At 44.4% G+C, this 24,784-nt stretch overlaps 5 protein-coding genes across 5 annotated transcripts; 2 read left to right on the top strand and 3 right to left on the bottom strand.

Moving 5' to 3' along the window:
- Window positions 1-78: 78 nt before the first annotated feature.
- Window positions 79-945, top strand: AOL_s00215g735 (uncharacterized protein; the record flags this gene model as incomplete). The annotated part of the gene is made up of 1 exon (XM_011129937.1): window positions 79-945. The coding sequence occupies one exon, from the start codon at window positions 79-81 to the stop codon at window positions 943-945; it is 867 nt and encodes a 288-aa protein (XP_011128239.1).
- A 4,832-nt stretch (window positions 946-5,777) lies between these two features.
- Window positions 5,778-6,546, bottom strand: AOL_s00215g734 (uncharacterized protein; the record flags this gene model as incomplete). Its single annotated transcript, XM_011129936.1, has 2 exons — window positions 5,778-6,169; window positions 6,231-6,546. The coding sequence occupies 2 exons, from the start codon at window positions 6,544-6,546 to the stop codon at window positions 5,778-5,780; spliced, it is 708 nt and encodes a 235-aa protein (XP_011128238.1).
- Window positions 6,547-15,047: 8,501 nt separating this feature from the next.
- On the top strand, window positions 15,048-16,031 carry AOL_s00215g733 (uncharacterized protein; the record flags this gene model as incomplete). Its single annotated transcript, XM_011129935.1, has 2 exons — window positions 15,048-15,473; window positions 15,735-16,031. 2 exons carry the CDS (start codon window positions 15,048-15,050, stop codon window positions 16,029-16,031), a joined length of 723 nt encoding a protein of 240 aa, XP_011128237.1.
- Window positions 16,032-22,161: 6,130 nt separating this feature from the next.
- Window positions 22,162-23,052, bottom strand: AOL_s00215g732 (uncharacterized protein; the record flags this gene model as incomplete). Its single annotated transcript, XM_011129934.1, has 1 exon — window positions 22,162-23,052. The coding sequence occupies one exon, from the start codon at window positions 23,050-23,052 to the stop codon at window positions 22,162-22,164; it is 891 nt and encodes a 296-aa protein (XP_011128236.1).
- Window positions 23,053-23,799: 747 nt separating this feature from the next.
- Window positions 23,800-24,708, bottom strand: AOL_s00215g731 (uncharacterized protein; the record flags this gene model as incomplete). Its single annotated transcript, XM_011129933.1, has 1 exon — window positions 23,800-24,708. One exon carries the CDS (start codon window positions 24,706-24,708, stop codon window positions 23,800-23,802), a length of 909 nt encoding a protein of 302 aa, XP_011128235.1.
- Window positions 24,709-24,784: the final 76 nt, after the last annotated feature.

The raw sequence follows: 24,784 nt of genomic DNA, 5'->3' as shown, positions 1-24,784 counted from the left end.
AGGCAAGGTATCTCAGCTAGATTCAATTACCCTAGCAAACTAGCTACCAGAATGAACTTTACCCATTCTCAAAACACCATGCAGACACACAATGCCTCGACTGCAAACCTTATAATGGGTTTGATTGGTGTTTCGGGACCCGCAATATTTGCTAGCCCATCTGACGTCAGCGAGCCTTCCCAGGACCCGAGCTCACCCATTGAACCACAAGCTCCTCAAAACTCATGTTCGAGGCTCGAAAATTCTTGCAATCCAAGAAAGCGTCGCTCGGAATTTGATGGTACCGTTGAGAACCCCTCTCAAAAACGACTTCGGGCCAGCAGCCAGCCCCCGAGAATTAGCTACTCAAACTCTAGTCGCTCTTTCCTTGACATTTGCGATGACGAAGATAACACGACCAATGAGGGTCAAGGACCACCCTTCTATTCCCACAACGAATTCAAGTCAGCGATTGGACATCGCATGGAGCTTGTGTATGCAGCTGACGAAGAAGACCTTCTTGATCGAGGTCTCAGTTCGACAATTTCAGAAAGCCCCTCCTCTGAGAACCTCCCTGATGATGCAATATTCCATGACATGTCCAGCGCTCTCTATGACACCCTCGAGCTTATGATAAGAAATGCAGACATCTTACGACAGGGTGGAGAGAGTATCATCAAAAACGCCAACACAATGAAGGCCCATGCCGTGAATATAAGAGCTCAGTTAGAGATAGAACTACGCTGCGAGATGAAGTCCGAGCATCAAAATCAGACCGCATGCTCATGTGGTGCAAATACCCCAGGCTCTGTTTTGAACGTTTGGAAAAGCCAATTCCGAGGCGGCTTCATACCAAATGGGATGGATTTTTCCGGCCTCTCACAGACGCTCGGGGCAGTAGGGGGGAGCTCTGGCCTTTCGAAGAGCGAAAATGACAGATTTATAACTCACGGCGATCACCTATAGCTAATACACTATCTGATGCCATGTTTTCTTTTCAGTCATATGACGATAATTCAGTATGTCCTGAACAAGGTTTTTACTACTAATTTTTCAAAGAGAGCGACATTCTTAACATGTTCATGTGGTACACAAATCTGTCACCGAGGTACCCGGGTTACAACGAATGCACTGGAAAGAGAATGCATTGGAAAGCATTCGATAGCAGTTGTTGTTCATGTTTCCACTTATGGGGTTCCGGGTGTAGTTTTAAGACCCGATAAACTTTGAACCCACGTGCACATTCGATCGTTCGTATTCCTTCTTGTATACGTATACTGTCTTCCTTTGTTTTGTAATGCTTACTGCACAGAGTTAAACGGCTAACGTTATAAGCATGAATAACCCAACGCCCCATTTATCCGAAAATAGTATATCTTCTGTATGCAATACTTCACAAACATCTTCCCGCTTCTTGTAATTCTTGTATAACTGTAAAACTATAACTATAAAACTATAATAACTTGTTAATTTTTTTTATTAAAAATGAAATACAGAATACAATATAAACATAAATAAAAATATCAAATATCAAAAAAAGATTTTCAAAAAAAAAAAAAACACCTTTGCTACTTAATTTTGGGATCTCGAGCTCCCTTCACGGCCTTCGCTTCCCTCTTGCAAGTGGAGTTCGTGTAACATTGCTAAACCAAAACGAGAAATATGCCGTCTATCGTTTCCCAATGAAGCAGTCTACCGTCGACCTCCACAACACATCAGTTTCCCGGTTCAGTTCAGTTCAATGCAATTAGCAACTGCAGCTTGACGTTCGAAGAAATTTGAAGACAAAAAATTAGTATTAGCATTTGCACATGTTCGGCTTCGTTAGAGCTCTTTCTAGCTTATCCAATTCAAGTATATCACACCGAGTTCAAGTATATCACACCGAGCATCCCCAGACTAGATCAGACAGCACTAGGGGCGCTCAGAATGGTTCTACGCTTTGACTTCTCACCACGAATATTTTTCGGGTTCGAACGTTCACGTATCGCTGCATGTATACAAATTACAAAAATCAATTCATCAAAATCAATCCACTTCAGGATTAACTCGCCAGTTGCATTATGAAAAGACACCATAGGGTCTTATGACCAGTCCACCCGACGAGCTCCGCGATTACTCAAAGCCAAACCCGATGTCATACCTCTGAAGCGGTCGCAATCTTACCCGAGGTAAACCCGAAGCACTTTACCAAAACCGGCCCATTCCGTAATTTATAAAGGCACTTTGATAATAGAAAATAGCTCTCAGACAACGTTTAAAACGATTGACTAACCATAATCCCGGTCTGGGGTACGAAAGTGTGGCATCCATCAGCAATAACTATACACGACTTGGTTAGCCACGTAACGCTACTGTTCATTTTGAGGACAGTTTCTTTCCAAACACAATCATTAAAGCCACATCTTCGGACCAAGCGCTCAAACTTTGTTTAAGACGGTGGAGCGTTAGCAGACCAAGCCACTTTGATCATTAAGTCTCAGCTTTGATGTCTAAGATCCAGAAATCAACTAGTCAGATGACACCCAGTATCCTTACGGAGACCCCGTAATAACCTCATAGTTGAGTTTTACGACTTCCTAGTGCGGAGATTTTGACTTCTAATATTATATTCATCAAGAAGTGAGCTAGTGGTGAATATATATCTGCATCTGAAGGTTGACATTTTCACCTCCCTAGATAAGTAAGTCACAGTAATGAAATCTAGGCGAACATTGGCCCCTTTTGCTTGAATAGAATCCAATTGGCATGAACTTACGGTTGCATGAAGGGCGCAGCCTTAACAGCGGCGTCCGATAAAGATCACGTTTAGACTCGGTCAGTCATACCGCATTGCATTGAAACTTTCCCCCCCCGCCGTTTAGACTTGCTCCATTCATCAAAATGGAAAGGATATTAGGATTCCATTCTGAACCAACCTTCGACATTGATTCTAGAAATAAACTATTCATATCAATGCAGAATTCAAAATTCTACCATAGAAGAATCTCATTCCGACTTCTGCTCAAGAACGAGAAAACAAGAGGCAGTTGAGACATGGTATTCTTGCCGCATGCCTCAATCAACACATTCCCAAAGTTATGACGTCTTGGTTCCCTCTACAGGAGCTATCAACAACCAGGCTTGAATAACCTCACCTAATAGGATAATTGACGTATCAAACAGGCATTTATTCCCATGGCCTAATGTAAGCTCGGGCAGGAGTTTACGAAAGACGGACTGTCCTAATTAATGCCGACGCCGCAGTACACCGGTGACGCCGGCCGCCGATGACATCCTTCGGGCACTTTTCTCTATACATCCGAAGAAAAAATGACCAAAAATGAAACCGCTGTCGCGAAAGAGAATGATTTCGTCACCCTACAATGGACTTGTTCTCTTGTCATTCACACCCTCTAAAGGATCCTAATGCCTGAAACATCCATTTGTCCTGTTTGAGATCTTCGTCCATGGCGTGTAAGCTGCAAATGCAACCTCGCTTGTCGGACTGCCACGAGGTGAAAAAATTATATTACGTCAGGCCAAATCAGAGATCGTTAAGGCTGAATTCAAATGTGTTTGAAGGACATGGGAATAGCGAATCGGTGGGTCAGCAGAGCGAGCAGCTTGGGGTCTGCCCTGGTATATGCGTTTCAGATTAAAAAATTTCGACACCCAGGGTTGGGTGGCGCTCGTATTCTTGTTTACGTAACTTTGCGAGCAATCATCATTTTTTACAAGGGCCTTATCTCAATTCAGTCCTATTTTCGTTCATTGAATCTTGGTCTGGTGACATCGTACCATGTATACTATTCGGCAGACTAGACGTGGCATCCTTGTGAGCAATCAATTGTCTAAGGCCGAAACAATTCTACAGCTAAACTGCAACAAAAACAACACTCAGTCGACATATACATGTCAAAATGCAATATTCGAGCTACTGTCTGTTTACGTGGTCATGCATGCATATTGTCCCCTTCGTAAACCTTGATTAAATCATGAAAAGAATATAATGTGATATTAATTCATAAAAATGATAAGATCTACCATTAGTAGCAAAAACCCGTCGGCGTAAATGGGCTTTAGAGTTGAGTCCCAGTTCCTCAAGCATATGCACGGCGATTCCAGCGTTCTATAAACAGATATTATAAATAAATCGACGTCGCAAATTTCAAGGGACTTATCATCTAATTGCCTTACCCTAGTATCATGTATAGAACCCCAGAATGCGCATCTTGTAGTTATGTTGTAGAAGATGAATATCAGAACGAAGGCAAAGTAATATCATGATAGAGAAACATCAAGCCACTCGTGCATCAAAAAAATTTACTATGCAGAAAATTTTGTCTTTGATTATGTGTGGGGTGGGAGGCTGCCTCGTGGTATTTACCTAGGGAGAGCTGCAGAAACGCTGCAGAAACGCCGCGGCTCGGCCGGCTAAACAACAATCGATCGATTGATCTTATCGTGTATCTGGTGGGGTGATATTAACCTTTGAATTCGTCACCCTATTTAAGAAAGCCTTTGAAGTATGGTGATCTCGACCTCATAGCCTTAGCTACCATCAGTTTGCTTGTGTTACCGGAATACCTTCGTGTAGGTTTTACTGAGAGCTCCTGCATGTGCCCCGCTCAAATATGAGAATGATCTGATCAAAAATAAAATTTGATGATAAAATAAAAAAATAAAATTATTTCCAATCAGCTTGGCTCAAAGGCGCCAGACAAAGTTAATACTAGCAAAAGTCGGGTCTTCGTGTAAGAATAAAGTAAGTAGTTCCGTGATTCAGGACAAAATTGTTCGCAAAAGGTCTTAGAGCTAGCCCTTAACAAGACTGGTCGCAAGGTTCTTGGAAGGCTAGTTGACCTCACTAGAAAATTCTTATTGACTCGTAGGTGAATAACACTTGGTGGTCTGGTGTCCCTTTGATATTGGTTTGATGGTACTTCAGTGGACATGCAAATTACTTGCCCTTGTCAACTTGGACCCCAACCCTGTAGAAAAATCTATCGACACACTAACTCATATACGAAGCATATGCGCATCAATGACACTCCAGTTGCTCATTTTGGGATGTTTTTTTTAGTAATGTGAGACCAGACAAGTCGATATCACCACCAACCCCGGATGTAGTAGCATAGTCTAAACCGAGGTCGAAAGGAAGCATCGGCAATAGTAGCCAAAGTTAAAGTTAAAATTCAAACTCAAGATGGAATTAATCTAGATGAAAGGCTCCTCAACATCGTGGAAGCAAATAAAGTTTGAAAATTGGAATTTCCTTTGTGGCATACTCGCAAACTAAAAGACGATTTGCACAACTGGAGAAAATAATAAAAGGTTTTGGTATTGTAGCCAATTTAGGACTTTTGTCCTTTGAATTTGATTTCCTTTCTTATCCCAGGTCAGGGCACCACCGGCCATCCAGATGTACCATGATATCCCTAACAATAAACTCCGACGGTTTTTTTTTTCAAAAAAAACAAGACAAAGGAAATAAAAATATATACAAGAAGATAGGCCATGAAAGGTCATTAAGTCTAATATGATTAGTAAAGGGTAAAATCGCACAAATGAAACTCGTCGAGGTATCTCTCTCTATATGCAAAACAGGTGTCTATATATGCCGAACCAAAAAGGAAAAAGGAAAAAAAAAAAAACTCCTGTATGATGCTTTCCATAAGCAATGCGGGCCGAATGATGCAACGCTAAAGAACTGTTCACACTGATTAAGTAAAAAAAATATATGTTCAAAGAAGAAGGAGATTAAAAAAAAATAAGAAAAGTCGTTCTCTTCGTGATCGGCGGTAATGGCGTATCGTTTAGCAGAAGAGCCCGCGCTGGACCTCTCCCTCATTCATGCGGCCGCTGATGCTGAAGCCAGAGGAGTTGGAGGATAGAGAGTCACAGCTTCCGACCTTCTTGATAGCTTTGCGGGTGCTGATTCCAAGACCCTCAAGAGAGTCGATAAGCTCAGGGTATTTCTTGACAGCCATTCCGATGACTTTAGTGTCAATCTTCTTGATGGTATCGGATGGGAGTTGAGAGGAGTATGTAGTAGCGAGGAAGATAACATCAGAGCAGTCATTTGGCTTGGAGCGGGAAGCACAAGCTGCCAGCTTGCCGCGGAAGAGAGCGGGAGTATCAATGACTGGCACAGCGTGTACCGAGTCAACTTGGAGCAAAACAGTTGGTGGAATCTTTGTCTTTGGACCTGTAAAATCTGTTAGCTATCTGAAGTTTAGAATCTCGAGCTTAATTGACTTTTGACATACCAATGAAAAGCTCAACAAGAACCATCTCGCTGGAAGACGGGCTTGGCTTCCAGAAGAAAGCAACGTAATCATTTCTGGCCTGTGGGATCACCATCCAAGATCCAACATCTTCACCCTTTAGTCCTCTGATATCGTTCGTCAAAAGATCAACGATGGCGTCCTTCTCGCCCTTGACTAGAACATCGAGGTCCTTGCTTTCTCGGTCGGCTCCCTTGGCAATGACAGCCCAACCGCCGAAGAATGCGTGTGTTATCCTGTGAGAAGTAAGGACTGTGGAGAGGGCGACAGCGGCGGATGTTAATGTCGACTGACGCATTTTGAATTTCGCTTGTGTGATATGTGTATGGTTCGGAGTGTATTGATTGGTCGTATATATAGAGTAGATGAAGTAATAGTAAATATCTATAGAAAGTATTGGTAGATATTTTGTTGTTTTAAAGAATATTAAGTGTATATCGTGAAACCTCGTTCAATTATTAAGTCTAAGCTGAATTCCAAAATCTAATTCTGAAGAATCGAAGGGTGGGACGTCAAGATATATACTAAACCACAGCCTTGCTGGTGTTTGGCAATATCCGATGGAACCAGGCTACTGCCCCCCAGCAATTGCAAATTGGTTCAGCTCCTCCAGAAGGAAAAAGAAAAATCCGCCTGGCTATTGGAAAAAGAAATGTGAAATTTGGGGGCATACATATTGGGAAACATGCATCCATTGACCTTTCCTGGCTTGCCCTTGTGCCTGGCACTTGGCTTAGCGCACAGGGGTCCCATCAAAAAAAGGAAAGAAAAAGATGAGGAGTTTGCTGGTGTGATGATGCTGTGTCCCCCAAATTTTGTCTCCGAGGCCTGTCCATCAGCTAACCAAGTGGTGAGTTTCAGAAATCAGGTAGAAGGGCCAGTAGAAGCTTAGTCTTCCAGATGGCACAAAAATCCTGAGGTCATTCGGGGCAAAGCAGACCACCTAATGTGGATCCAGGAAGCCCTTTTTCCCTATCAACGTCGCCCACGCGCGGCCAGCTCAACCCCTCACATGAAGGGGATCGAGATGTAGCATGCACATTATTGTAGGGAAATGGTGATGCCTCTCAAATGCCGCATCAAACATCAAACCAAATGGGTGTGCTGGCAGTCTTTTTTTGTGATAGGATTGACGACGAAAATTAAAATTCCCCTTGCATTCAAAGAATGCCAGCTAGCATTTCAGGTTTTCTTCCTTTCCTCTCACTCGACCGACCCCGGGTAGCTGCGAAAAATCGAATGAAAGGGGCCCGCAGGGCAAACATCGGATTCTGAAGGAACTCTGGTCAAATCACCAGCCAAAAAATCGCCCAGCGTTTCGTCGGGGAAAGCCAGGTACGACATGTATGGACTTCTTTGCCTCCGGCCCAAAGACTGGAACAATAGACTAGAAGGGACCTCTTTCTCGAACATTTTAGCGCGAAAGGGTCATGCTGTCATCACCTCATGAGGCACAGAAGTTTGTTTGTTCATTGGTTCCTTGACGAAATAGTCCAGTACCTGGCAGCATCGAGTCTTGGCTTCCAATCAGAGGTGCCTGGCAATTTCACAACTTTGTTCTTGCCATACCTTGTTCAGGTGCTTGTATGAAAATATATTAGCATGTTTGTTGTAGATCCTGGATGATGTATGAGTCTACGCGTACTTATGATGATTTGCTCCTGGAATGCATTCATATTCATGATTCAGCGTTATGATATCAGGCCCGTTTTAGATACTTGCTCTTCGAGACGTCCGTCGGGGTCACAAGATCGCATGGGCAGTAACACCACATTCCTCGTATCATAGCTGCTGGAGCTCCGCAAGGCCTTCAGGCAGACCGGATGATCTCGATATTCATGAACCGGCTTCTTATCTTCTTAGCGCCCAGCTGCCTAAGCGACCGCTACCAAATCGCAAAGGCTATTGGTGGAAAGGAAAATTGGAGAGCATCGTCATCGCATGTCATAATTATGAACCTCAAACACCTGGCAAACATTCCCCACAAATAACTTCACCTAGCCAAGAGATTCATTCACCAACCTCAAGATAGTGTATACCTTTAAGCCCAGCTCTATTTAGCTTGATAGTAATATCGGAAAGAGTCCGTCTACATCATTGTGTTTCTGGTTCTGGTTGTTGATCGTCGCGTCGACCATTCGTACCGAACCCGAAACATATAATCTAGGAGATCTTGAGGATCCCAGCCATAAAGCTTCGAAGCTTCCCGAAACGCTTGGGTTTAGGTTGGAACCCGACCATACCGGGGAATCGACTGAAAATTATTCCATTAGCTTGCGAGCTCTTTCAACTGTATCATTCACATTAGCGTGCGCATGCATAGTTTTTACACCGACAACCTTGCCAACGAGGCTTGTAGCTCCCATAAACAAGGGAATCTTTGGACTGTTTTTCTGGAAGGACCTTTTGATCTGCCTTACCAACAGAGCTATTGAGATCCGCCTTTCATGCCGTTCCAGCAAATATTATATCAATCCGTGCATACCCTCGGCTTGAATAAACAAGAATAATGACATGCGTGCATGATCGAGCTCACCCCAGAGTCCGTCACCCGAAAAGAGTAATGGCAGCCCTTGTCCAGTACCTTCTAAACAAAGTTTCAAGAAAATCATTCTAGAAGGCCGCAAAAGAGCCGGTTCAAGTCTTTGTTTGATAGCCCTCTTCCGCATGGCAAAGGGCATTCGCCAACACACTGCCTTGCTGTTACAACCGCAGCCGTCCAACCTTGAGACGGTCGACGATCAAACGGACGTTTGAAGTTGACGTCTGCAAGGGGCCGACCAGAATTTCCTTTCCGGTAGGCTGCGCATGCGTCGGAATACTCTCCCTCCTTTTTCGGCATGCCGATGAAATTTCGGATCCGGGTAAGACTTCCCATCCTGGGAGGAAAGTTGTCAAGATAGGGCAAGCGAGAATGGATCCATATCCACTTTCTAGAATTTTACCAAAACCTGCGAATGTGTATGTTGGAGGCGGTTTCACACCGCTAGATATTGAAGAACTCCTATTGAAAACTACCCTTCACAGGCAGCGTTATGCTGGCGTGCATATGCATGGACAAATATTCTAATATGTTCTAATATGTTTAGGATCCACTTTAAGTCCTACATCCTCTAACCTCAATCTTTTATAATTTAGGGATCTAGTTCTTGAGTTTAGTGAGTGCTTTGCTCAGGAGCTAAATTTCGATACCGGTCGCAACGGTCAATAGGAGAATTTAGGGTCTAACACTAGTTGTACAAAATATTCGAAATTAGAAACGTCCGCAATCCCCGCATACCCTTTCACATACTGGGAGAACCCTGGCCTCAACGTTCTTTCGCATTCGGGAGCTCAAAACCGATATCCTCTGTCTCATTCGACACTTGTGCTAGTTGGAGCTGAAGGGATGCGCCCCGACCACGACCAGGGTCGAAGCTTTCCAAAGTTTTTGACAATGGAATTGTTTAAGAAGTAGTCTAAGAAGATAAGGTCCATGTATCCGAATTGCGTTGGGAAGTGGGCAACTTTCGCCACCGAAACTACCCTATCTCTGCAGCTCTGGGTAAATTGTAATTTTTTCCACACTTTTTCAATGTTCTTATCTACCGTGTCGTCGGAGCTCGCTCGATGGGCCTTGGATCATAGCTTAACTATAATTTCCGCGTGGCATCGTGTGCAACCTTTAATTGGGCGGGTCTATGGAAGTATCGACAAGATTTACCCCTGTTCAAGTTCTTGATCGCGAGATAACTAGTTGGTTTCATCTGTTCTCTAGCGTCGCACACAAAAAAAAACATCACTTGAATATATACAGCAGTACTGGAAAAAAATTTTAAAAAGTTTTTTGCCTTGTGAATATATATCGTCACTACAAGACATCGATATCTGGCCTCTGATATTTTCCGACCGTCGGCAGCGCCGGAGTAGCGGAAGCTTAATTACCTGCACTAACTATGATTCTTTTTCATCAAAGAAATTTCGAAATGATCGAGTTTATCTTTGGTCTTCGGGAATTGTCTCCGCAAAGGGCGCTAGGACATTGCCAACTACTCTTGCAGATATGTACTACCCCTCAATTAAGGACCTCGTCGATATCAAAAGTGCTATAGAATCAACGTCAGATCATGTGTTTTGTAGATGGGGTGTCTACGGCATCACCAAGTTGATGTCCAACCCCCACGCTTTTTCCGGCACCCCGGCGAGCTTGTTTTAACATCGTTGCATATAATTTGTATATATGCTGCATCAGGACCTTGAAGCATTCCTCCTGCAAGACGACACCCAAGTCCATCAGTCTGTATAAGTGGGATCATCACGATGCCATACAATCCAACAAAAATGACACCACATACGCTATGCATTCAGGCTTAAAATTCGGATAACATGGTGTTCGTTTCAATACACAATTAGCCAGGCCGTCTCAATTGATCAATGGTGACCCCCAAAAATCACCCAGGCCACATGAACACCTGTGGACCATCCCACGTTCTCAATATATCCTTTGAACTCGCGGCTCAAGAGTTAGTAGAAACATTCAAGGACTGAGACTATATTTGCACACCCGAGGCTGTGGGATTAACCATGCTCGGAATTTTATCATAACCGATATGCCCTGTGATTTTCGCGATAGTGGACCCTCGATTATTTACCCGGGTCAGCAATTCAGTGCCCCACCTTCGCACGAATAAGCTGACTCGTGGAAAACTACTTGTGAAGGTCAATTGATCCGTTGCCCCCACGAGATGTTGATATTGACGAAAATAAAGGCGTGGGGAGACCAGAAAACTATTTTGTGAACCCATGTTGAAGTCATAGTGATGTTGAATTTCGAGATATAAAGGCCCAGGATCATATTGCGCGGACTAGAGCTGCATCGTCTAGGTAGGTTGACCGCATCACGCAATGCCGCAGACAATGACCCACAAGCTTGCGGCCGTGTTGCTTCGAATTTAGAACTGCACGGCATCTTGCAGAAAGGTCTAGAGTCCTGCATCGGCGTTTACTGGTGTCGGCTACTCTACGATTCATATCCTATCGGCTGACAGGTAAGGAGGATGCAAAAGCCGTTTAACCCCAGATCTGCAGACCGAGACTTTCGAATTGGTTCATTCGGCTGAGAAAGGCCTAGAACTCGCCGAGTACTTGACTGGCTCGTCAGCTCAACTGCCACAGGATTAATCGATTGAAATGAGGTTCTTCTGCACGCGAGAGTGCATATGTGGCGTGCAACTTTCACAATTCTTCATGATTTCGTCAAACATGGAGAAAGGCTACGGGATTTTCCACGGCCAGTTCTCGGAATACAACTGCAATTCTGCATTTCGCGTGCGCCATTTCTCCGCGTAGAGCGCCGCCCTTACCTGATATGAAATTTCCTCAAGCCTTAAAAACAGGGTCTGGTGTTTAAAAGCATATCTCCGGAGCTGGTTGAGGCGTCGAACAACCGGCATCTCCGTCAGCCCATCGTCTGACATCATCGGCAAAGGTAATTTGAAGATACGTATTACACCCCACTGGGACATTGTATCTGCAGCCACATTCCTGTGATCAAGCCTTCAATAGAGCTCGTCTGCGATGTAGATTTATAAATCTATGCAAAGATCTAATCAAAGACAACGTGGTGGCGTCTAGGATCTCGTGGACCGCCCGGAATGCCACGAAAATCGTTCTAGATTTTACGTTTCGCAATGCTATTGGCTGGTTAGCCACTCGACGTCCGAAGCCCCTCCGTTAGCCACCAGTGAGGAGACGCAAGTAACGAGATGAGATCGGATTCTCTCCTCGGGTCGGAGCTACGGCAATTGAGATCTTCCATGACCTAGAATTTAGACCATTTCGGCGTCGCTCGTGGCAGTTTTGACTATGACATGATAGTATCCACTCTCAGCTGCAGCCCTGGGACTGGCAGAAGACTCTCCAACCAGACCCTTGATATTGTTTCAAAAGTGAGGGCATATTGTATCCTGCAGGGCGCGACACACTTGACATGTCATCTCCAGTCCTAACGAAGTACTGAATGGCTCACCTGAGCGAGAGGTCCTTTTGTTCACTCAAGAACAAGTAAGTGGATGCCTAATTTACGCCCGTCGACAGCTCGGGGTTTCACTGCCACCGCCCTTTCGCTTCGCTTTGGCCTAAGCGAACGCAGGTACGGAGTTCTAAATGTAAAATAGGAGAACACACCGAGATTTCAACGTTGGAGAAAGATGTTATAGGTTGCTATTCGAGGATTTGTAGCCCCCTTTAGTCATATAGTTGATTGATTCTGGAAATAATAGCCTTTCAGGTCTAGCGTGTCGCGAGTCGCAAAATATTTCCAGGGAAAATTCTAGCTGGTTTCTAAACATCTCTCTGCATCTCCGTACATAGCACTAGTACTGTGAAAGCTTTGATGATTTATAATATTCATCCAAAATATTATATTTCTTTCCAAGTGTGAAATCCCTCATCATAGATACCTCTTTCGAAATAACCTCAGGAGTAAGATGCCTTCTTCGAGATTAGTTGCCTGGGGCCGGTGCGGTAGTTACCCTGGATCTATTGCTGCCCTTGAGCTCAGGCAGGCCATCATCAACCGGCACCTGTCTGCGCGGTTGCAGCGCAGTTTGCCAAAGCGCAATATGGATAATAGTAGTATGTGCCAGTGCGGTGTGTTGCCAGGCTGGTACGGTGACACAAGAGCTTGCTCCGTCATGTTGTTGGGAGTGTGATCCCCGGCTTCAAGGTTTTGAGACAGCCCGCCGAATGCAGATTAGAACACGGAGATCCAACAAGACCGATGGGAGGCCTGATACTCTCCTCAGGCTGCTGTTCACAAGCCTCGTTTTTTCCTGCTATCGGCGCGGGTTTTCCACGGATCCATATCATTGTACACATGAAACCGGCGTCTGTATCATTCACATTCTCGAAATCCGAGGGCAAGCTGCGCAGCTGCACAAACAGTATTCATGCAACCTGTCCGACAAGCCGATAGGAGTCTAGATTATATTGATAAGACGGCTGCTATAGGGGGCCATGGTCTATCAATAAATTGGTGCTTCACTAGTGACGCCCCGACTGAGCTGAGTCGAGTGTCTACGCACGTACAGTATGTCCTTACAGACAAAAATTACCGGACGAAACCGGTACCTGACGATCGCCAGAGCCACAATTAGGTTGGTGAGTTGATGGATTGATCTTGTTAATTCAGCCGGGAATGCTTACGCACTGTTCGTTAGTTTATTGGCCTAGTTCAGGTACCGATCCTTCCCCTTGTTTGAGGGTTCTCGATGGGGAAATCTATTTAATCTATTTGAATATTTCGGAAAATACCATCGTCATTCTAGTGGTATTCTTTGACCTTCCACGGCCACCGGAAAAAGTCGAATGAAGGGGACAGAGCAAGAACTGCTTGCTCAAAGGTTTTAAGGATGAAATTTGTCCCGGTCAGGCAGTTTTTGGATCTTGTCGGTGTGTAACACCACATCACTGCCAGCTAGCATGCTTCTCGCTTGAATGCTTGAATGCAGCGACATTTAATATTTTCCCGACCGTCGGTCGGGAAATTCGGATATTTCAACGTTGCCAAAGGGGAAATTCGGTTGCATAATGCTTCGAAACTGTACAGTTGAAACATGCGTTCGACGTTTATCCAAGCGTCTATACAGTATAATATTGTCTTCGTGCCGACGAGAGCGATTTGATTAATTAAGGTTAAAATTAATTAAGTGAGCTCGTTTAATACTTCTTGAGAAACCTGCCTGCGATATTGTCTTGTGAAATGTCTATCGCTAGAGGTTCGCGGTAGCAATTTTGAAAGTAGCAGGCATCATGCAGAATCATGTCTTGTGAAGGATATTCCCCGACCAGGAAAGGCTGGAGACCGGGCATAACCAGCTCCTGCCTTGAGTATCATCGGGGGGCATGAAGGCCGCCGCAGAAGGGATTAATACATACACGAAAAATGAAAAGTTACTGCCTTGTCTGGATCCGCCTCCCCGCAGGTCTCAAAGTTCTGGTAATATCGCGTCCTATAAATCGAATAATAATTATCTTTCCCAACTTCCCGTCTTTCGCCTTATTCACGACAGCAAAACAAGCTGGAGAAGGAGGCTTGTACCCTCTTGTTCATTATCTTGTGTGTGGCACCCCTTGGGCAACCTGGAGCTCATCTTTGCATTGTGGTTTGGTGACGCTGGTTCTAGGTCTCCCATGTCATATTAGAAACAATTGCGAACATCTTTTTTAGGTTGACCCATGTTCAAGCGAATCCCAACAACGACCTAAGCCGGAATGAGGTCCTGGCTCATGCCCGCAGTATGCACTGATGGACGCAGCATTTTCCCATAATAAGAACCTTCTAAATTAAAATATGAATTTCCCCAGGAAGGATTTATATATATCGTGATCTTCCCTGGCTCATGGGAGTTCCATTCACAGCCTCTGCTTTCAATACTCGTAAATCTTTAGGCCTCAAATAGAAGATTTTCTATCGTTAACGTATCAGTCGCTCCTTGTTATTATTCTTATTACTCAGCGCATATCATATCGTATTATATTATATCATTTCTGTTGCTGCTATTCGAACTTGCTTATGACAAGAATTACACTGGAACGCTTCGATACGATTCATATTTAGTACTGCAGCTTCACTTTCCGAATCAGAATATAATTATATATATATCGACGCAGGTCATCGATTTCGAAACTTCAATTTTCTTTATTGTCCCTTCTACCTGTCGAGACACTTTACTCCCAATAACATTGGCTCCTCTGTATTTCGGAGTTCGACAAAAGCCACAAATTAACAGCGTCCGTCATCTCAAGGGCGATATCAAAATGAATTCATTTACAGAACTGGACTCCGTAAGACAACAGCTGGAAGCTTTCCGATTTCCTTCTCCTACGCCAACTATAAGATCCCACAAGATCTGGTCCGGACAGCACTTGGAACCATATCTCCCTTCACCAAGAAGCATGTCACCAAACCTTTCCGTCGGCTCATACTTCGATTCGAGTTTTGTCGATTCGGCTTATGCTTCTCCTTCAGCAGAAGAACTTCCCCTCAGCCCTACAACAAGAAAAGCAATGACTCTGGAAGATACATTATCAGAGCTCGAATCTATTGTCCGCAAATACGAAGTCGACGAACAGATGAGCATGGATAACGAAGAGCCCAAGAGTTTCTGGGAAGAGGATAGCGACGACGACGACGAAGATTACGACTTTGTCGACGAAGCTTATGATAGCGGCTGTTTCACCGAGGTAAGGGCTATTCCTTCAGCAATCTCGTGCTCGCAACCCACAACCTCGTATTCGACTTCATTACTTTGCTGGCTCCACCTCATTGCAGCGTAGATTCGCTGCAACCAGCTGAACCCCATAGTAAGACGGCCATGGTTTCCCTAATTGGAAATCCAGTTGTCTAGAAATGGACCGCAGGGAATGAATGTTCGAATGGAATGTGTTGCTCACAAGGGCCTCGGAAATACGATCGCTAACCAATCACCGCTCATATTCATTTAGGACGATGAGAGCTTTGAGACGAGACTTGCATCTCTTCAGCCTCCCACAAAAAGGCCTCGCCTTAGTGAACCAGAACCGCCAAGGGATACCAGTGGTACCGGTGTGACAAGTACTTCCGGGGTAACAATTCTCAAGCCATCAGCCAGCCTACGTCTGTCTAAGAGAATGCGCATGAAACGACGCCAGCTCTCCATCCCGAGAAGTATGCCGACGGGAACTAAGACCGTCCCCGCACAGGGCGGTTGGTGGTCACCAAAGAAACCCTCGCCTGCATTCATCGACATCTTCCAATTCTAACAGCCCTCTGTCCCTCTTCGCCATTCATTCGCTGAGGCTGAGATGCAGTGCAGACATCCCCTTGCTTTGATGGCTCACTCATCGTACTCGGTTGTAAATATTGTCCCCTCTCGGACATCATCCGATATTCTCTTTTAAAAAGCTCCCTTACATGTCTTTCCGCCTTATGATTTGTCTGAAGTTCTCTTAGCGACTTTCTTCTGCTCCTTCTCATTTTGGTCTCACGATATCTTTCCAGCTTGCGTTACTGCTTACTTGAACTGCCAACATCCACCCTCTAATTACACTTTTCGATCTTTATCCTCAACCACTCGGCAGCATATCTTATTTTAGAGTCCCTCTCTACTCGTTATTTTTGTTTCATAAAGCCTCATTAGCGGTCTATTTTCTTACTTTAATTTTTGACTTTTAAAAGCACAGGCGTTTTTATTTGTTTGCTGTTTCCAATGCGTTCTTTCTAGAAGGTTGCTCGTTTTGTCCAATCCCTCCTTTTGTTCTGAAACACAACCGGGCACAACCTTATCCTTTCAGGCACTTTGGCAAGGTGTAACGGTGGAACAAACCTCAATTTCACTCGTTGAACCACCACCACCACCACCACCCCAATGCAAGCGCCTGGTCCGTCTCCTGCATATTCACTATCCTTGGGGTCATCTTATTGCTTTTCTTTTGCGCTTCAATTTTTTCCCTCAATTTTTTTTTAATAAAACAACCCTCTAGCAACTGCGCAACCATGTTCACTCCCTGGTTGCGATTCCGAAATTTTTTCATGTATATACGTTTCATCTTCTTTGGTTCGACGACAGGTTAAGAAAACGAATAAAAAGCGAAGAGAAATGAAGGTTTATTTTTTTGGTTGAAACTAGCTGTTCTCATTGGCGCATCGCTATCTGATACCTGTGATATGCACTCGTGGTTCAGTTCTCCTTATCATACACATACATGCATCATAATTATGCCGGGCCTGCACAAACTGCAGCTCTAAAATCGAACTTTGATATTTCGATGCATGTGTGGCCTTAGAGTAGTTAACGGCGAGTTAAATCGAAAGCATAAGATGGTTATTCTATTGTTCAATCAATCTGCAAGTTAGGCTAACTAGGCTACCATTACCATTTTGTGGTATCGAAGCCAGTACAATAACATGTATTCCTTGACTCGCCTGCTGTCAAAGTCAACACTCGGTACCAGGCTTGTATGTTTTTTTCTCAATGCTGTTTCCCAATACATGTATCGCCGCAAACACCTACACGGCATGAATCTTTAACCGGGCCATTCCACAGCCACTCATTTGGTATCACAATCTATTTTCATTGGCATAGGAGGCTGGTGCATATTTTTGCTCCCACCGTTATACTTTCTTGGATTTCTCAAAATAAATTATTTTTGTTTTATTTTATTTTTCTCTCATGAAATAAATTAGAATAGCTGGAGCTAAAGGTGGAGTCAAAGCCCAACGGTATTCCCCGCATCTCAGTGCATTTGCGTGCGCCATATACGAGGCTTGCATCAGATTTCCAATCAAGACATCGAGCTAAAAAAGTAATGCAACGAATTTAGTCCAGACCCAAAATAACACCGTGCAGGGTCTCCACCCCGCGCGAAAGTCGTTGCCTCTTTCGAGGTCGCTTCGAGGAGCGTTTGTTATTTCGCATGGTACATGTAAGTAGCACCTTAAAGCAAACTAAATATCTATCCAATTAGACCCTTACATGGCACTAATGCAACGGCATTTCTGTAAATGGTCGATCATGCTGGGTATAGATATTTCGTCTAGCCAGAATCAAACTTGAACCCTGATCTTCTTCATACCACATGTCGTTTAGGTTGAGGGCATTCTAGCGCCGCATAGAATATAACAGCAATGCAATAATACCAATAATACTTAGTTACCACATTTCTTTGAGATTAGGTTGTCTAGAGAGACCTAATATTACCGGAAAATTTACCGATATAGTATCACAAACATACTATGATCTTAGGTACGAAGCTTTACTGATTTAACTTGGCGTTGAAGAGTGTAGCTTGATTTAGTTGTGATCATGTCAGATAGTGTCTCTCATTGTGACGTTTTACTTGATTAACGCCGCCGTTACAACAAACTGGCGAACCTGAACCCCCCTTTGCATCATTTACGCATGGCCTTAGCCGTTAACGGACTCGATTCGTCACTTGATCTCGTCAGCTCCCGTCGATTGGCACTTCGTTCTTACATAGATACGATTTATTTTCGTCAAGCTGAACCACTCATACCAAATGTGTCATGCGGTTCGCAACCGAAGGGGTAACCACCATCGAGACACTGGTTGAACGCGGCTGGTCTCGTGAGAGCAAGACTCAAAATACCCCTCTGGTATGCTAACCAAAAAAAGACCTATCGGACCCTGTCAGCCGAACCGAATCGACGATCTCTTGCTTGAAAGTGCATGTTGCCGAGCACTCTGTCTTTCTGGCTTTCTGCGAAAAGAGTGGATATATGCGTTTACATTCTTTGATCGTTGGCATGAATTACGGGGGAAGCCGACTCTCTCGGGCCCTCCTGTCCATCGCACCGGCTGGGAGAAGATCCTGTCGGCCGCCTATCCAGCCGCATTCCATTTTCGTGTGTGCGGCATACCGGTGGTTACCCGTTGTGGTTACACGAAGTTTATGGGTAGTAATCTATTTTCTCGAAAATTGATCTGATCTGCATGCTATACTTCCCCCGCACTAAGAACTAAAAAAATATAATTTGTCATGAGTATTAGCTTTTCTGGATGTAGAAAACCAATCATCTTTCTGATTGAAAAGAAAATATGAAACATACTTGAGCTTGAATATGTATATACTTGGGGATCTACATGCCTCGCCGCATAGAGAGACATGCGCCTACATGCTATACATATACCCTCTGCGAGTTGGCAGGCTGAGTTTGTGCTTGTACATTACACTATCACTTATCGATGACCAAAGATGGTTGACTCTTGCCGGTGTCTCAATTTATCAAAGTGTACATAAACCTGACAATCACGAATTCTCAAGGTTATGGAGATTTGAAGCCTGTAATTTGTTATGGCACGGTTCAAAATTCCTCTGAGTACTGCATATTCCGAGGCAATGGCAAAGGTTAGGCAAATGCTGCTTGGCCGCTTTTCTGCAGCGTGAGTGGATTAGGATGCGTACTAGAAATGTGATATATTTTCTTCCCGTGTTTTCATAGGTGGCACGATTAACAGTATTTTTGTTGTCTTAGCTTTTCTCGGATTGATGATGTCCGCCATAAGCAATTTATGAGACAATGATAATGCGTAGATTGTGGTGGGAACTATCTGTCATTTGGAGTAGTCTATTCGAGTATTTTGAACATAAAAAAAATAAGTCGCCTTCCGTATGTGGCTGAAGATTTGGTGTAACTTTACATATTTGACCATCTCGCCAATAATCGCCAGTTTTAAGCATGGATACCATGGTACCAAGATGATATCCCATTGGGACAGAGTATCATCTAGCGAGTGTTGAGAGACATCGGGTGGGGCGTTCAAGCATACGTTTATCAAGACATCTCCATAGACACCAGATTGTAACGTCGAAAATAACAAATTATTTCGTGGAAAGTGCTCTGAGGTTAGGATCGAAAGCTGTATTCTCCGCCCGAAGGCGGATACGGTTTCGGCATGCAAACCCGTCACATTTGGGTCGGGTTTGCTTCTTGCACCCCAAAAAACCTGGTTTCCCGAGTTCCGCAAAAATCAAACAATCACAGCATGAGCTGCGAGTCTCAGTCCACAATCGACCCTGCATAGTTTATCTAATAGGTGAACAAGTCAAAGTCGATATATGCAATATGCCTCCTTAAGCTTCCCGTGTCTCTTGCAGCCGCCGCTCAATACCGTTTTGGGGTCTTGGTCCTTGAAAACGCCATCAGGGCCGACCAGATCGGATACGAGTTCACATTCCCTGTGTTATCTCCGAGCAAGAAAGACTCCTTCATGTCATGATGTGATTGTCATTTTGCCATTGCTTTTTAAGCTCCGACTGCGATATTGTTAATTTCTGCAAGCTCCTATCCCGAGCAGGATGGTTTGGTGACCTCACCACCTTTGTTTTTTTAAAGCTGAGATCCCGATCCGAATATCCGACGAATGGATACGAGGTCAAATCTGCATCTTGGGACTGGAGAGATTTAACTTGTCGTATGCGTGTGGCTCCCGTGGTAGCACGGATCGCCATAAGGATCCACACTACACTGTTTTGTAAAGAGGTCTCATTCAATACGCGAAATGAGGTTTCTGAAGATTGTGTCTTAGGCGAGATACCTGTTGAAGCCTAGCGAGACCAAAAAAAAAACGTCGCGAACAGGATCGATGGTTGGCACCATGGTCTGGACCTGGGGGGAAATTCGGTGGCGAAAACAATATATCCGTTGAGTTTTAAATTTCCTCCGAACAAATGAAGATCGGAGCTAGGCACACTGTGTAATGAAGTTATCCACATTCAATTTACCATGGAACCTGTTTGTGGTCTAGATGAGGAAATCGTCCGCTTGGGCTGACCGAGAAGTTAGGCCCCTCAAATGGACGAAATGGGGAATCGCTCGATGAGGTAAGCATGTTAGAATCCAACATCCTCAACGCAGTGTGTTGTCTGTCGTTTTGGGGATCTGCTGGAAATCAGGAATACATCAGACAGACAGAGTGTGAATAGTGTCTGATATTCACTAGTTCTGTAGACAACCCAGGCCTTGGAGCTGAAGACTTAAGACTGTATGTATCCGATTGTATTGATATATCTTTGTCTTTCAATAGCAAATAGAACGTTCGGACATCGCTTACCCACACTACACTCGCTCCATACATTCGTAAACTCGAATCTTGACACCGCTACGGCACAAAAGTCGGTACACTGGTGCATTGTGGTTGACATCTAAATATAACCTTCCACTCTACAAGCCAATGCTGAGATACAAGTCAAGGAAAGGTCACATTCAGTAGGTACCGCTCTTATGCATGCATAGACTTCTAACCCGGGTACGGGACAAGTATATAGATATCACAGCCTTTTTTCTAACACCCGCTTTAGCATCAGGTATAAATCGCGGATCCGGTTACCGAACCGTCTAAAAAATATAAAAAGCCACCCAATTATATCTATCGAACGAATTCTATCAATCATTTGAACGGCAAGAGCTTCAGACGAACCCCAAGCCCAAATAACACCCGGTCAACAGTCTCCGAACCCGGGTCCTTCCAATCGCATCTACAATGATCAGCGGCGGTGACATTGCTATTGTTTGCACTCCTGCTGTTATAATAGTTACCGGGATGGTGTCGTGGGGTTTAACGAAATTAATTCGCGAAATGTATGAAAAACATTCATTTCGCGACACTCGTGCCGAATACGAGAGACGTGCGTTCGGACGGCAGCTGACAAAGCGGGAAAGAAATATTTACGTGGAAAGAGGAATGTATGCTCCACGCGTTCGGGACATGGACATACCTGAGGAATATGAATTACCACCGAATTATGACGCTTACCATCATGTGCGATGACTAAGGCTGGAATTGTCGGGGCGGTGGTGCTTGATTAACAGCAGTAAGGTACTCGGAATTGGTGAACTTGCGGCATGGCTCGAATTACATCACTAGTGGCTAAGCCTAGGTTGCGATTTATTGAAGCCTTGAAGCTCCTGTGGCGATGTGGTCCAGCTCATTGATTTTATATTCCTCTGTTGTTTCTTCGTTTGTGGTACTTTGCAATTGAGCAATTGAGTGTATTCACTTTTTACTTTCGTTCGTTTCATTCTTATCAAATGCAACCAAGTTAAGTGACTGGGATATACGCGCTAGAACACAGAAATTTGCTAAACTCCGATGAAAGGAGGTCTTTGAGACTGCGACTGTTGATTGGGAAGTGAGCGGAGAAACGACATTTTTCATAGTCTGAATATATATATATACCATGTCCAGAGGTCTTTACATAAAAGAATTTGGATCCATAGCTGTGGTAGGGCTGATGCTCTTCTGGGATTCTAACAGTGCAAAATTGATTGGAGGGGAAAGTTGAATCGATGAATGGTTAATCTAGAATAAAACTGAAAAGGCCTCGCACCCTTATTCGTTCGACTTTGTACCCACATTACTACGGGACTAGCTTAGATTGGTGTGATAGGCATCGGTGTCGACCCGGGGGCGCTTGTTATAGGAGTAATTGGAACTGGCTGTGTAGTTGTGAGCTCGAGAGGGGTTGGTGCCACAGGACCGGTCTGAGGGTCCACCGCTGATAGCTTTTCATCGACTTCACCAAGAGTTGTCTCTGGCAAGTTCCCCTCGGCTTCATCAAGACCTGTAGATGGTAGCTTTTCGCTGGCTTCACCGACATCTAGCTGAGTCTTAGCTAATGAGACTGCATCGGTCGGTTCCGTTGGCAAAATATCGCCCTGCACCGCACCCAGCACCGCGTCAGTGGGAACATCCGGTACACTGGCTTTCGGAATCTCTACTGCGAGAGTGTTCAAAAACTTGACACTTCCCAAAACAATCTTCAAGGGCAAGCCAGTAATCTTCTTTTGGAGCGTCTCCTTCTTTACCTGTTTTGTCTGCTTCTTCAACAACTTCGCTTCGGCTTTCGCTAAAGATTTCAATTTAGCTTGTTCGCTCTTTAATTCTTTCTCTTCTGCCTTCAGCTGTGCTTGCTCTGCCTTTTTATCCAGCTTAGCCTTGAGTTTGGCGTTTTTGTACTCTGTTTTGCGTTCTTTGCGTTCTTTATCCGTCAAGATTCGTCCGAATGCTGACTTTTCGATCGCACGACGGGAATTTTGGCGGGATTTAATGTAAACGACAATGCTCCCAATCGCACTGATGACGATAATGAGGCCAGATGTGATGGTACCGAATATTATAGGATCGACCATAGCCCCGCCGAGGAAGGGCATGATGAGGCTTGGAAGGGAACCGAAAGTTGAAGTACCTAGCGCGGACATGAGGAAGCCTCTTGATGTCATCTTGTCGCCGATGCCGCCGATGGCTTTTAAAACCTTGGCCATGATGAGATATTACGTAACGTGTATAACTAAAGAATGTCGTTATTGGAGGGAGCGTATAAGCTGAGTAGAGGAGTTGTACGAATTCATGAGTGTTGATGTAGAAATTCGGAATGAAAGTTCGTCCGTTTTTGGCTTCTTCAACTGCCGAATGCTGTGAGAGAAGCAGTACTGTTATATTGTGTGTAGGTGTAATTGATATGATGTGTATTCAGTAGAAAGCGCGCGTAATCTAGCATCTACGTTCCTGTATAGGACGATAGAGGGATTTGCATGCATATTCATACATCCCTTGGCTGTATGGTTTATATCTTACTTAATCCAGACTCAGATATGCTCGTCCGGATAGTCTCTCAGCGATCTGGATTTTCGATAAAGCTTAGTAATCGAAGAAATTCATTTGGATTTTCGGCTTATTGACATTGTATTCTAGCCTGCCCTATACAGCTGAGGTTGCGTGAAAAGAAGAAATTTGGCTCCAACGGCGAATAAATATTCCTTCTACTAAAGGCAAACAAGGAAACTGGGTCATACCGAGTATGCATTGTGCAGTCTTAACCAAGGGAATAGACAGTTAGAAAAGATAAGAAAATAAGACAAAAACGCTACAACAGCGGATGGAGCAGCTGTATTAGGAATTTTCACGAATTTGAAGGATGTCCAATCGACTACAAGAGCAGCAAGAGACAATCATTGGAAAGTTGGAAATTCTGAAATCTCGAAAGGATAAAAGAGAAGAAAAAGAAGGACTTAGTAATTTCCCCAATAGCCGAAACCGAAGATGAGACCAGCTTTCTTGGTGACTTTGACTTTTGATTTAAACGCAGCCTTTTTTTGGTCCAATTTGAGTCCTTGGTAGGCAGCTGACTTCTTGTCCTGGATCCAATTTAGAACACCCTTACACTTGGAAGGAGCTGGGGTATTAGTAGCTGAGTTGGGGTTGATAGGAGTAGCTGACATCTGGAACGGAAGGGTGCTGGGGTCGGATTGCCCCCATTCAGGAACCAAGTTATCGACACGGCTGATAGCCTCTGAGTAGGTTGGAGGGTCTGGGTTTTCGATGACGGGTTGGCGGTTAGCTGTATCGATGGTGGCAGTGGCGGTTGCCGTGGCGGTGGTGGTGGTGGTAGATGGCGAGGGCTTCTTTTTGAGTTTTTGAGCAAAGATGGATCCACTATTACGTATAGCAGCTTTCTCTGCCTTCAACAACCGTCTTTGAACCTTTGCATCCTCCTTGCGACGCTTGAAATGTTCTTTAATAGCAGACATTTCGGCCTTTCGCATATTTTCCTCATCCTTCGAAAGCGCAATTGGATCACCGCGACCAATATTCGAACTACCACCAGCACGAGCCCTAGCCATCATGGTCTCGGTCTCGCGATCCATTCTATGCTTGAGAATCTTCGAGCCAACCAAACAGATGCCCTGGGAGATGATTGGCGTAGCAAGGCCAAGAGCAATAACTGGGATAACAACTTTGTCGGTGATGCGACGGAGGAGGGTGGGTTTAGCTGGCTCGTCAAATTTGGTATTGATCGGAGCAGCTGAACCATCTGAGTTGGTATTGGTTGAAGCAGATGGGCTGCTAGGCCCTGTATTGGTTGAGATGGCCGAATCATGATTTCCTGGGGCTTGGATTTTACTGGTGGCTGGATCCATCTTGAGAAAGAGCTGAACTGGTCACTTGTGAGAGCTCTTTATATTTATAAGCGACAAGGAAGAGGAGGAATAGAAA

This window comes from Orbilia oligospora (genome assembly GCF_000225545.1).
Source record: "Orbilia oligospora ATCC 24927 unplaced genomic scaffold scaffold00215, whole genome shotgun sequence".
Taxonomy (NCBI): Eukaryota; Fungi; Ascomycota; class Orbiliomycetes; order Orbiliales; family Orbiliaceae; genus Orbilia; species Orbilia oligospora.
This window is presented reverse-complemented; position numbering and strand designations above follow the sequence as displayed.